Raw genomic sequence first — 11,749 nt, 5'->3', positions numbered from 1 at the left:
TGGTGAAGGAGAGGTTGTGGTGGTGATGGTTGCTGGTGGGGGGAGGGGGAGGTATTGTAGTGTGGGCTCTCACTCGCTCGCTCAGGAGATCTTCGCTAATGGTGCCAATTAACAGCAGCTAACTAGCTGTCTGGCTATTTAGAGACTGGCTGGCTGGTTGGATGGATGGATGGTTTCTCCTTCTTCCGCCGGGACAGACAGAACCCGTCCGAGCGTGCAGCCAAGTACGAGCTCTACATACGAGTCTACTCTACCGGTGGGCACTGGCTGGCTGGGCGGCGGGCACATAGAGTGCAGCGATTGGTGGGGACGCTGCCAGGACCCGTCTTGATGTGGAATCTTCTTGCGGGCCCCCAGAGAGGTGCAGATAGAGTTCGGTGTGCATAATAAACTACACAAAGCTTTGTCCACGCTGCAGGGGCAATGGAGGGCAATAAAGGAGAGTGGCCACTGGACCTCACTGTGGCCAGCCATACCTGCGCTGCACAATGTCTTACTAAAAGACCCGATAACAAAGGCTGTCACTTATTGCTATGTAACTGATCGATCTCTTACTCGCTCACTCGCTCACTGGCACGGGTGGATGGGCAACGCTCTGCCCGCATGGCGTGTATCTACAGGCACAGCACACCGGTGGGTGCTGCTCTGCTCTCCTCGTGTTCCAGGGGCCTGCTTGCTTGTGGGCTGAGTGAGGCGTGTGTAACCCTAGCCCTGCTGCAGATTGCGGGGGGTGTTCATCCAGCGAGTGAGACAACAGTTTGAACTTTGGACCCTGAAGGGTTGTTGTTGCTGGTTAATCAGATCAATCTTATCGCTGCAACTCTTCTTGTTTAGCCGACCGTTTGTTCTCTGCAGCCAGGGTTAGGTGTTGTTGCACATCAACCTCACTCCATCACTCGGAAAATTAAAACACACCTTGCACAGGGCACTCACCGCCCATGAACCTCCTCGATGTTTAGTGATGGAAAGATTTTTTTGCTCTCGTGACCACCACAGTCAGATGGGGGGGTAATATGGCAAGGCAATGGGGATGAAAAAAACCCCCTCACTGTGTATTCGATGTCCAATTGGCCAATGCAAACCTCACCTCACTAGATGTATGTAGTCCATTGCATCCCCGTGAGCGATTTGAGTAAAACACGGTGCAGGTAATATAAATAAATAATCCCCCAGACATCGACAGGCACCGGGAAAATTCAATGGTTTGGTTGTGGCAGCCCTACATGATACATGCATCCATATTAGTAGTGCTCCGGAAGCTGCCGTTGCCTTGCCCTGCTTGCAAATTGCCCCACCCCCGCATTTGGCTTCCGAGTTCCTTGCAGCTGCTCTCTCTGTCTGAAAAGAACCCCTCATCCTCACCTCACCTCACCTCACCTCATCTCTTTCTTCTCCTCTCCTCTCTTGTCCGTCTCTCTTCGCCCAGGAGGAATCTTGACGATTGATTTTCTCTATTCTTTTGTGTATACTCTTTTTGTTTTCAAGACTACATACGTCATCCGCCCAACCAATTGAAGATGGTCTTCCCACCGCCCCCCACCAGCTCAATTGGTCAGCCCCCCCCCCCCCTCCCCCTCTCACCACCTAACACCCCACTAACCCCCCCCCCTCCCCTCCAGACTGGTCCAACATCGGCTTCAAAGTGCGCGAAGTCAACGGCCACATCGAATCCCACTACAGCGTCCACACCGGCACCTGGACCACCCCCACCTTCGTCTCCTCCCCTTTCCTCTCCCTCCACGGCCTCGCCCCCGCGCTCAACTACGGCCAACAATGCTACGAAGGCCTCAAAGCCTTCCGCTCCCCCGACGACAAATCCATCAACATCTTCCGCCCCTCGCTCAATGCCCGCCGCATGCAGCACAGCGCCTCCTTCATCGCCATGCCCGCACCCCCCGAACCCCTCTTCCTCGCCGCCGTCAACATGGCTGTCGCCCTCAACGCCGAGTTCGTCCCCCCGCACGCCACAGGTGCAAGCATGTACATCCGGCCGCTCCTCTTCGGCAGCTGCGCGCAGCTCGGCCTCAACCCGCCCGACGAGTACACCTTCGTGGTGTACGTGCTCCCCGTCGGCGTCTACCACGGCGTGCACCCCGTCGACTGCCTCATCCTCGAGACGTTCGACCGCGCCGCCCCAACGGCACGGGCAGCGCAAAGGTGGGCGGGAATTATGCGCCTGTGCTGGTGCACAGTGAGGCGGCGCGCAAGGAGGGGTATGGGATTACGCTGCATCTGGACTCGCAGACGAGGACCACGATCGATGAGTTTAGCACGAGTGGGTTTTTGGGGATCAAGAAGGAGGGCGAGAAGACGACGCTTGTGGTGCCGGATAGCAACAGCGTCATCAATTCGGTCACCAGCAGGAGTATCCAGGAGATTGCGGCGTCGTGGGGGTGGAGTGTCGAAGTCCGCCCTGTACGCCCCCCCCCCCCACCCCCTAGCTAGCGAACTAACCAACTAACTAACAACGGTACACAGGTCCCACTCACCGAGCTCTCCACCTTCACAGAAGTGATGGCGGCCGGCACGGCCGCAGCGCTCGTGCCCATCAAGAGTATCACCATGAAGAGCACCAACATGAAGATCGATTACTGCGGCGACGAGCCCGGCGAGGGCGTGCTAGCGCTGCTGAAGACACTGAAGGGCGTGCAGACGGGTAATCTCCCTGATACGTTTGGGTGGCTTGAGAAGGTGGTGGAGCCGCCGACGACGGGCGTGGAGGGGCATAAAGGCGGGAGTGGGGAGGAGAGTATCAGTCAGGCGCCGTGAGGGGCCGGGTAGAGTAGTGGGTGGGTGGAGCAAATAAAAAAATCTGGGTGTCATTTGCGGTTTTGTTGGGGGTTGGGGGTTGGGGTTTGTGTGTGGTTTGTGGATGCAACCCCCCCCCCCCCCTCTCGTATTCAGTATCTTGGGATTATTGAGGCTACAGGACCTGCTGTCTTCTATGTTTTAAGCAAAAAAAAAAAAAAAAGTTTTATTTTTTGCGCAGTTTGTGGTAGTGAGTTGTGAGGTCTTAGTGAACAACAAACACCAGCTCATCCAATAATAGGTTTAACATGTGTTGGTGCGTGCTTACCACAGTACGAAACAACGGGTGAAATCAGTACTGTACGACTACGGGATTCAGTGAATAATACGGAATTAAACCGGCATCACAAAAAAAGAATACCGTAGTGATGCCGTATTCTTGTTGCATTCCTAGCGCATTAAGGGGAATAACGTAGCGAATCCATACCATTTTTTTAGTATAGTAACTGTGTATGATTCATTTTGGTGTTGACTGTTGGTAGTGGTTGTGCTTAGACATGCAATTAATGAATTAAGCAAAAAAAAAAGAAAAAAAAGTTTGTGCTTAGACATTAATAGGGTGGTTAGCTGCGAGTGATAGACTGTGATGGAGCACGTGGGGCTTGTTTTCTTTTTCTTTTTTTTTTTTTTTTTGTTTAATTCATTGATTGCATGCAGCCCTAAAGCTATGGCAATAGCACGTGGGGCTTAAGTGTGCATGCGTATGTGGTCCTATGTATTGGCCAATGGTGACTCGTTTGGGACTCTTGCTCTAGGAGCCGTGGAAATGTGTACCTGAAAATATTAAATAATATTCAGTAAAGTCGTCGGTAAAGTCGTTTTTCGAGCTTGGATTTGCGTGGGTAATGTCAATATTTTGGTAGAAGGGGAAAGTCGTTTTTAAGGGAAATCAGACGACTTTGCAGACGACTTTACTGATGCCTTTACCTGTCACGTTTCTGTCACACATTTTGAGCGTATATATACACATTGGGGGGGGGGGGGGGGGGGGAGGGGGGAGATAAGTTTTGGCCACCGGTGATGCTTCACATGGTTGACCAAGGCCATCGCCAATGAATATTATCGAATCATCACAGAGTATCCTACTATTGTACCAGGAGCATCAAGTAAGAATTGCCTGCATGTATATGCCAAACAATGGATCCACCAAAATGAAATTGTATTCCCCAACTGTTACAAGCCCATTGATGTCAGATACCATTTTTATGACCCCACCGAAATATTTTGTTTGGGTACTCAACTATCTCGAGATCTAGAGGGAGGGCTTCATTGGAAAACATTGATTTTCCGGTGGAAAGCAGGAAACGCCGGAAACAGTCAGTAAAGTCGTATTTTACTGCATTTAACATGCCTTTAACATGCCTTTAACATGCCTTTAACGGGGGGAATGTCATCAGTAAAGTCATATCTTATTGCCTTTAACAGGTAAATGCATCAGTAAAGGTGTCGGTAAAGTGTCGGTAATGGGACAGGAATGCCTTTAACACAAAGTAATGCGGTTATTGCATCAAATTGTGTATCTCGCAATTTTTTGTATGGGAAACGTCAAAATTAATGCATTTCCACGGCTACTAGAGAGTTGGAACAATTCATCCACCATGAAGATACGAGAAATCTTAGGCTTTTTTTTTTTTTAAAAAAATTCATTAATTGCATGCAATGCAACCTTACAGTTTTTTTTTTTTTTTTGTTTAATTCATTAATTGCATCAACCTTACAGTTATGGCAATAGAAATTTTAGGCAGTTGACTGCCTCGGCCCTCCACTTCATAGTTAAAACACGCCCTCTTCGTCTCACTACATTTGTGTTATATTTACTGATTTAAATATCTTTCTCTATTTAACGAGACAATTCAGGTGAGCGATATCTTCCGAGTGATATGGTGTGGGTGAAATAGAGTCCAGAATTCTTTTCTTCGTTTTTCCTCAAGAAAAAGCTATAAGCCAGCAGAAAAAGTAGCTTAAGAACATAGCTATCTTAAAAAAATATTAGGGAAGGCTCTAAATCTATTTACCAGAAATTTTCATGGGCACTAATTGCTCATTCCATCAAAACCCGCGCCACATCAAAACCCTCAATACTGCGGAAAGGGGCCAGAAACCCCACTCTTAGCCCACTCTGAAATGCCACCCTTAATGTCAAAAACACGCCCTCCCGCTACACCTGCATCTTTCAGTTGTTTCGTAACATGCTGTGAGTCGTTCCCGAGACGGCAAAGGACATAAATCGGTGCTTCGGGTAAACCTTTAGCCAGGATTGATTGCAGTGATTCTGGGATCTTGGATGCCGTATCCTCTGCGAGTGCTAGTGACTCGAATTCAGAGTACGGAATGTCTTTTACACCATTAGTATAGTTTAGTTAAGCACTAAAGCATGGAGATATATATTACTTAAGCTCCCTTCTAACTTGCAAATCCCAAACTGTGTTTCATCTCTCACATCTAACAAGGTATGTTCCTTTCCCTCATCTCGAACCTTCATATACTCTCTCACATCGACTCTTTCCTCAGGTTTCAATAACCCCACAGGAGCACTAGTCCCACAAAAAGCAATGTGGTCGATCAATCCCTTCTCCATTGCTTCCTTGGTTATCTTATCCTTTGCGTCAGCTGGCTCTCCACACGCCACACAAGCTTTCCTTCGCCCACGCATCTTCAAAGTTCTAAATGCCATTTGTGGAAATGCCGAGAATATTGTCATACTCGTTGTTTTCTGTTCAGGGGGAGCCGGTCTAGAAAGCAATTTGATCGCCTCGAGGGCTTGGAGAACACCCATGACGCCTACCACGGGGCCTAGAATCCCGCCTTCGCCGCAACTGGTGACAGTAGAGGCTGGAGGCGGGTTAGGCCATATACAACGGTAGCAGGGGCCGGATCCAGGGGGATCATTGAGCACGATTAATTGACCGTCGGTACGTAAGGCAGAGGCGGAGACGATAGGTTTATTAAGAATAATTGCGGTGTCGGAGATGAGGTAACGAAGGGAGGGATGGTCAGTACAATCAAGAATCAGGTCGTAGGGAGTAAGTATAGGAAGAGCATTGGCTGAGGTGAGTGCTTGGACGTGAGGGATATAGGTAGGGTTAGGGTTCAAGCTATCATAGTTTCAATAAGTGATAGTTCATGAGGAGGGATGTGCTTGGTGAAATACATACTCTTTCAGGTAAGTGATTGCAGACTCAACCTTTGACATCCCAACCTTCGAAGTAGAATGTATGATCTGTCGATGCAGATTCGAGTGCTCGACAGTATCATGATCAATTATCCCTATGGTTCCTACACCAGCTCCAGCGATATATGCAGCAGCTGGTGACCCAAGTCCGCCAGCGCCTACAATAAGAACCTTGGCACGCTTTAACCGTAGTTGTCCTACACCCCCCGGCTCCCGAGTCAGCGATCATTGACCATGATTAGGAATCAAACAAACCTCACCATCAAACCCAATCTCTGGCATGATCATCTGTCTACCATACCGTCTATACTCATCCAACAAAAGTGGCAGGTTCTCATTTGATTCCTTTTGCTCTTCCCGAGCTTCAGCGGATGTGACGATATCGCCAGAAGCTTCTTGAGCAGAGGCACGGAGGGCGGCCAACTCGGCCTCGAGCTCCTGTATACGAAGCTGCAGCGCGGCGGGCTCTTGTGACTGCATTTTTAACTACTCTTGATACAGGATGTTTGGACGAGGACTCGGAGTCAGTACTTGAAGTGGATGAGGGTTACCCGGCTGCTGTGGGGACTAACTTGGTGGGGTTCATAGGCAGTCACTCGATACATGTACATGAGTCATGTGGTAACTAAGGCTCTAGCTCTGCATGATGGCTAGGCCTGGGAAATCAATAGCTTCGGTGGCTTTGTAAGTCCAAACCCGGCTTTTAGCTTTTGAAGCTGCTTATGTCGTGCTCACCTTTGAGTTACCATGGTAGTACAGATCGCTAGATCTGATCACATACATCCTCCATGCTACCACATTCCGAATTCCCACTGGACTGACTCGAATGAAAATAAACCCCCCACTCTATATGAAGCTAGGTTAAAAATCTCAACTCTTCTTTAATATTCTGAGCCGGTGTCCAGTGATATTAATAGGGCTGATATATTATCATTGATATCAGTCGCTAGTCCAAAGGTGTTCGCAATTCGGAATCAAACAGATTTTCTATTTTTGTTCGGTTATATGACTTCTTTGATATCAACTTTCGCTGTAAGAGCGGTTGGTAAGTTATTTCAATTAGTTGGGTGCTGATATGATATAGTAATATATGCACCACAAGACCGAAGCTACCCGGAATCCAACCCGGCCGGGGTTGAGAGCTGATAGGAATTAAATTCGACTCTATACATATCAACGTCGACATTCTTGAGGGCACTTCTCATCTTTTTCTTTTTTGTTTCTATTCATCTCACGTATTTCTTCCGAACCCCCTACGTACGCGTACGTACTCTGGCCCCCTCGTTCCACATAATTATCTCCACCGTAGATACATGTATATACAGTGGCAACACTTGCGCACCTCCATAGCTAGAGCATGCGTACAGATACCGATAAGCTAGCTATTCTACGCCCCTTGATACATGCGCTTATCCACCCCACCACACATCTACGACCGACCACAGCCTTGTCCAAAAACCTCGGCATTAGATTCCCCGGGTAGGGTCAGTACCTACATCTACCCATCTCGCTGGTTAGGTGGTGTGGGGCGGGGAGAGATAGTTATAATAAGATGGTAAATTAAGTTAATTATTTGGGGCGCGGGTGCATGTGAGTTGGGCCGTCAGCTTTTAGATGCTTATGTGGGCACGTGAGGGACTGCGGCGGCTGAGGGCAGTGCAGGGAGGTCTTTTGCTGTGAGAGGGACTTGGAATGATCGGTTCAGCATCTCTTGTACAACAACGTCCTGACAAGCTAGACTACCTAATGTTTATCTCAAATACGTGCGTGGTGTAGCATCCATTGATCTAGATGTAATCCGTTACGCGAAGGGACGACAGCTAGAGGGTTGTGTATGTACCAAACACTATGCTAATCAAACACGCTTAATAGCAAAAGCAACCTAAATATGTACGCATAATTATATAAGAAGCCAGCCATATTTTTTTTGTTCGAAAAACTAATAACTATGTATGTATGTTTGCAGATGTCCTTCATCCGAATACATCATACCTTCCCATCCTTACATCTGAAAAAGAAAAAGGTGATAAGGAAATAAAACTCCTCATTAACACCGCCCTAAAAAAAAGTAAAGAAAAAAGAAAAGAAAAGAATCATTAGAGATCGAAAAATGGTATCCGTAAAATGCATCAAACATAAATCAACATGCTTAGAATCATAGATACCATGCCTCTCGCGCAACATGACACAACAGAGCATAGACCCTCCCTAGATAAAAAAAAGAAAATGAAAGATGATGTACCAGAGGCTCGATACAATCTGAAAAATCAGCAAGCAAGAGCGTGGCAGCAGAAAACACAAGATGGGGGAGAGTCGAATGAAAACAAAAAGACAAAATGCACAATATGAATATGGTATAGAAGCGAAGGCGTGATAAAGGAATCACAAGGCCAACTCGGCGGCGAAAACAAAACGAAAAACCCAATTCAAAAACAAAAAACCCTACATGCTACACGCTTAATGCCAGTGCTAATTCAAACTTTTTTCGGACGAAAAGTCCCTGTGGGGACCAGCGGTTGTCGTCTCTTTCCCCTTATTCGTTCCGGTAAATCATAAACTTCGTCAAATCCAGTTGCCCAATGTTTTAGCTCAGTAAATTTTTTCATATTTCATCTTTCATCCGATGAACTCGCCATTCGCCATTTCCCACCATGGCCTGTCCTCTTGCCATACTCGCTGCATAAGTAATCTAGCATGCCTCACCTAAAAAAAAAAAAAACGCAAAACTGATTAGCCGAGATTGCCGCGTTGAAGGAAGTAGGCAATTGACTTACCTGAGTCAGGCCACTCTTTTCCACCTCAATCATCCTCTGTAGAGTGTAGTCTCTATGTCTATCTTCCATCGCCTCGCATCCAGCCGAGAACAACGGGAAGAGAAGACAATTCTCTGCTGTCCCTCCCTGCCGTACATTCTTCATAGCGTTGACAATTTCCCTAACCGCGTTCTGGACACTCGGGTTCATGGTGGGGTAGTTCAATACGCGACGGTACAGGTGCACCAATGCCGCCCAATGGAACGCGCCGTTGGTGGCTAAAAGTTCCCCAGCGTCTAGCGCATCCGTAGGCGAACCCATCTGGAAATGTTTTCCCTGGTGGTGTGTGTGGCTGCAGTGGCCAGACGCCTTGCCCTTAGCATCCTCCAATTCTTTTTGCAGCACCATGGCCTGGCTCTTGATAGACTGCGAGGGGCTCCATAATTCCAATTGTTCGCGATAGCTTAGGCCATGGCTTGAAATCATGGAGGGATCATCCAACAGGAATCTCTTTTCCCTCTCGCATTGCCTCGCCAATTCTCCAATCTTCGCTAGAATGCTGACACATCTCCCTGTAAAGCCGAAGAAGCAATCGACGGAAAATTCCTCCTGCTCGTCGTCTTCCACATCGTCGTTGGTCCAGTATTTGCCGCTAAAAAACGGCTCGTCGATCTCTCTTCCACTGAGGCTTCCCAACAGGTCTAGATACGCAAACCATCGCACCAAAAAGTAAGACACCTTGTCTCTACTGTGCATACCCTGGGCACCCCCGCGAGCAAGGATAATCTTCCGAGCAGCGCTCAGATGCGTTTGCCAGGTCAGGCCGCTCATGTGAAACGGATTAGGCGAGATGATTTGATATGACGATAGCATAATGGCAGTTGCGAGGGTCGAGTCGCTCTTGGCATCAGTGGGATCGTCCAGAGATGCATGAAGACTGCGAACAGTTTCATCCAGAAACCTACCAATTCGTTCTGTAGGCTCCTTATGGTCGAGAAGTCGTGCCCGGTGGCTGGCAGAATATGCAAGCAGCAGATTCATCAGATGATCCGTTTGCACGGCCACTAAAAAGATACCGGATTATGTCAGCTGAAACCGCATGATTACCCAAAGAAGCATCTCCACCCGGGAAAGAATATGGCTTACTCTGAGGCAAAATGCTCTTGAACGGATTCTCGGAGCAATCGTGAGGTACCAACAACCTTGCAGTGTAATGCAGGTAATGGTGGAAATACATCATATTCTTCTTGTTTGATAACAGTAGCTGCGGCAACGGATCAAGCCGTCTGGGAATGGTGATCTGCACGGGATAGAATGGCGAGTTGGGGTTCATATACATCCCATTACTTCGGGCACCACTAGAGTACACCCGCGAACCGCCGAATCTTCTCATGGTTTGGGAGTAGTCCCCAAAATTATGTCGCGGAATCTCTTCCACATCGCTGTCCCCATCCATATCTGGTATGCCATGATCTACACCAAAGCTCATGGCCTTCGGGCTTTCCACACCAAAACTCATGCCTTTCGGACTATCTTCTTGCTTGAATTCATCCATCTCTGAGGTGGGATATCTGTCAACATAACCGTAGCTGCTATCCGGATTAGGTAAGGGTGCGGCAAGTAGGTTCTCAACAGAAACCCTTCGCATGATGGTGTTTACCCCCACACCCGATACAGCGGAATGGTCCATCAACGCCATGTGGTGATGTTCCATCGAAACGCCTGATGATGTTGGCATGTAGCTCAAAGCTGTTCCAATCGAGGTAGTATGTGGTGGCATAGTTACAGAATGCCCATTCATATTGCCGTAAATATACGGTGAATTTGGAGCAGGCTGTGTGGGCGAAGTGCTAGTACGGATTCTCTTTGTGGGGGTTTGGAGGATTGGCGGTGGTGCATGGTAAATCTTTTGTTGCTGGTGCAATGGGGGAGAGTTCTGAGGCTGAGAATAGTGTGTGGGACTAGTCACTGAGCCTGGAGGACTATGGACATATCCGTTCCCATGACTTGACACAGGTGACGCGATCTGTGTGACAAAAGACCCAGACACTGGCGTGTATGGAGTGTAGATACCCTGTTGATGATGCTCCGTTTTATAGACAACGTCATCATTATAACCAGTTGAATGGGGAGTAGCAGTTGTAGGGGTAAGGTTTTGTTCCCAATCGTAAGGATTTGGCCTATTCTGCGGGTGCATTATAGGCGTTTGAGGCTGCAATGGAGGTGGACGTCCATTGGTCATTCTCAATTGGGGATCCAATTGTACTGTAGACGATTGCATTATAGGTTGAGGAGGGGTTTGAGGCTCTGCTACCGAAAATACAGTCTGATAGTTTGACATGGTTGTTTTCTTTCCACTACCGACCCTAGGTACGGGGGCCTTCCGCGTTGTACCATTGTTATGCGTGGTCTGTACGAAGGTTTGCGGTGATGGGAAATGTTGATTAATGGAGAATTGGCCAGCACCGGGAATAAACTGTGACTGGTCGTCGGGATTGGGATCTTGACCGTTGGTCCCGTTCTCAAGCTGCTTCTTCTTCAATGGGCGACCACCCCATGATAGCCGAATCTTGTAATCGCAATCCTCATCGAGTCGCTCACAGTTGCTGCAGCGGGGTTTCTCTTCTCCGCATTTCACCTTGCGAGCCTTGCAGTTCCTGCACAGATCGCGCTGTTAACATGTGCCATCTCTATATATATCAACGGATCGGGAGCGGAAGAAGGAACTGGGTAGGAATATATAACGAGCGAAAAAGAAGGGGAAAAAAAACAATGGATGAATGGAATGAGTGGATGAGATTAAATAAATGAAATAGGACCATACCAACACCCATTCCTGCTACGACGACGAATTTCACGACCAGCGACTGGAGCCCGAGGCATTGTTGAGTTGTGTATCTAATTAGGATGAGGAGGAATCGCTATAAACGCGACACTCGGGGGAGGAGTAGGTGAAAAGTAAGGTTCGATCCGATGTGGTGGCGATAACGTCACGAAAGATGGTGGGGTGGTAGGA

General features: G+C 48.1%; 3 protein-coding genes across 3 annotated transcripts; 1 reads left to right on the top strand and 2 right to left on the bottom strand.

Moving 5' to 3' along the window:
* Nucleotides 1-1,517: 1,517 nt before the first annotated feature.
* On the top strand, nucleotides 1,518-2,769 carry LAJ45_08515 (uncharacterized protein; the record flags this gene model as incomplete). Its single annotated transcript, XM_046118065.1, has 4 exons — nucleotides 1,518-1,551; nucleotides 1,620-2,118; nucleotides 2,193-2,415; nucleotides 2,479-2,769. The coding sequence occupies 4 exons, from the start codon at nucleotides 1,518-1,520 to the stop codon at nucleotides 2,767-2,769; spliced, it is 1,047 nt and encodes a 348-aa protein (XP_045968663.1).
* Nucleotides 2,770-4,883: 2,114 nt separating this feature from the next.
* LAJ45_08514 (uncharacterized protein) lies at nucleotides 4,884-6,460 on the bottom strand (the record flags this gene model as incomplete). Its single annotated transcript, XM_046118064.1, has 4 exons — nucleotides 4,884-5,143; nucleotides 5,200-5,903; nucleotides 5,964-6,177; nucleotides 6,241-6,460. 4 exons carry the CDS (start codon nucleotides 6,458-6,460, stop codon nucleotides 4,884-4,886), a joined length of 1,398 nt encoding a protein of 465 aa, XP_045968662.1.
* A 2,136-nt stretch (nucleotides 6,461-8,596) lies between these two features.
* Nucleotides 8,597-11,616, bottom strand: LAJ45_08513 (uncharacterized protein; the record flags this gene model as incomplete). The annotated part of the gene is made up of 4 exons (XM_046118063.1): nucleotides 8,597-8,683; nucleotides 8,755-9,797; nucleotides 9,880-11,390; nucleotides 11,558-11,616. 4 exons carry the CDS (start codon nucleotides 11,614-11,616, stop codon nucleotides 8,597-8,599), a joined length of 2,700 nt encoding a protein of 899 aa, XP_045968661.1.
* Between the last annotated feature and the right edge of the window lie 133 nt (nucleotides 11,617-11,749).

This window comes from Morchella importuna (genome assembly GCF_003444635.1).
Source record: "Morchella importuna strain M04M26 chromosome Unknown Morimp01GS030, whole genome shotgun sequence".
Taxonomy (NCBI): Eukaryota; Fungi; Ascomycota; class Pezizomycetes; order Pezizales; family Morchellaceae; genus Morchella; species Morchella importuna.
This window is presented reverse-complemented; position numbering and strand designations above follow the sequence as displayed.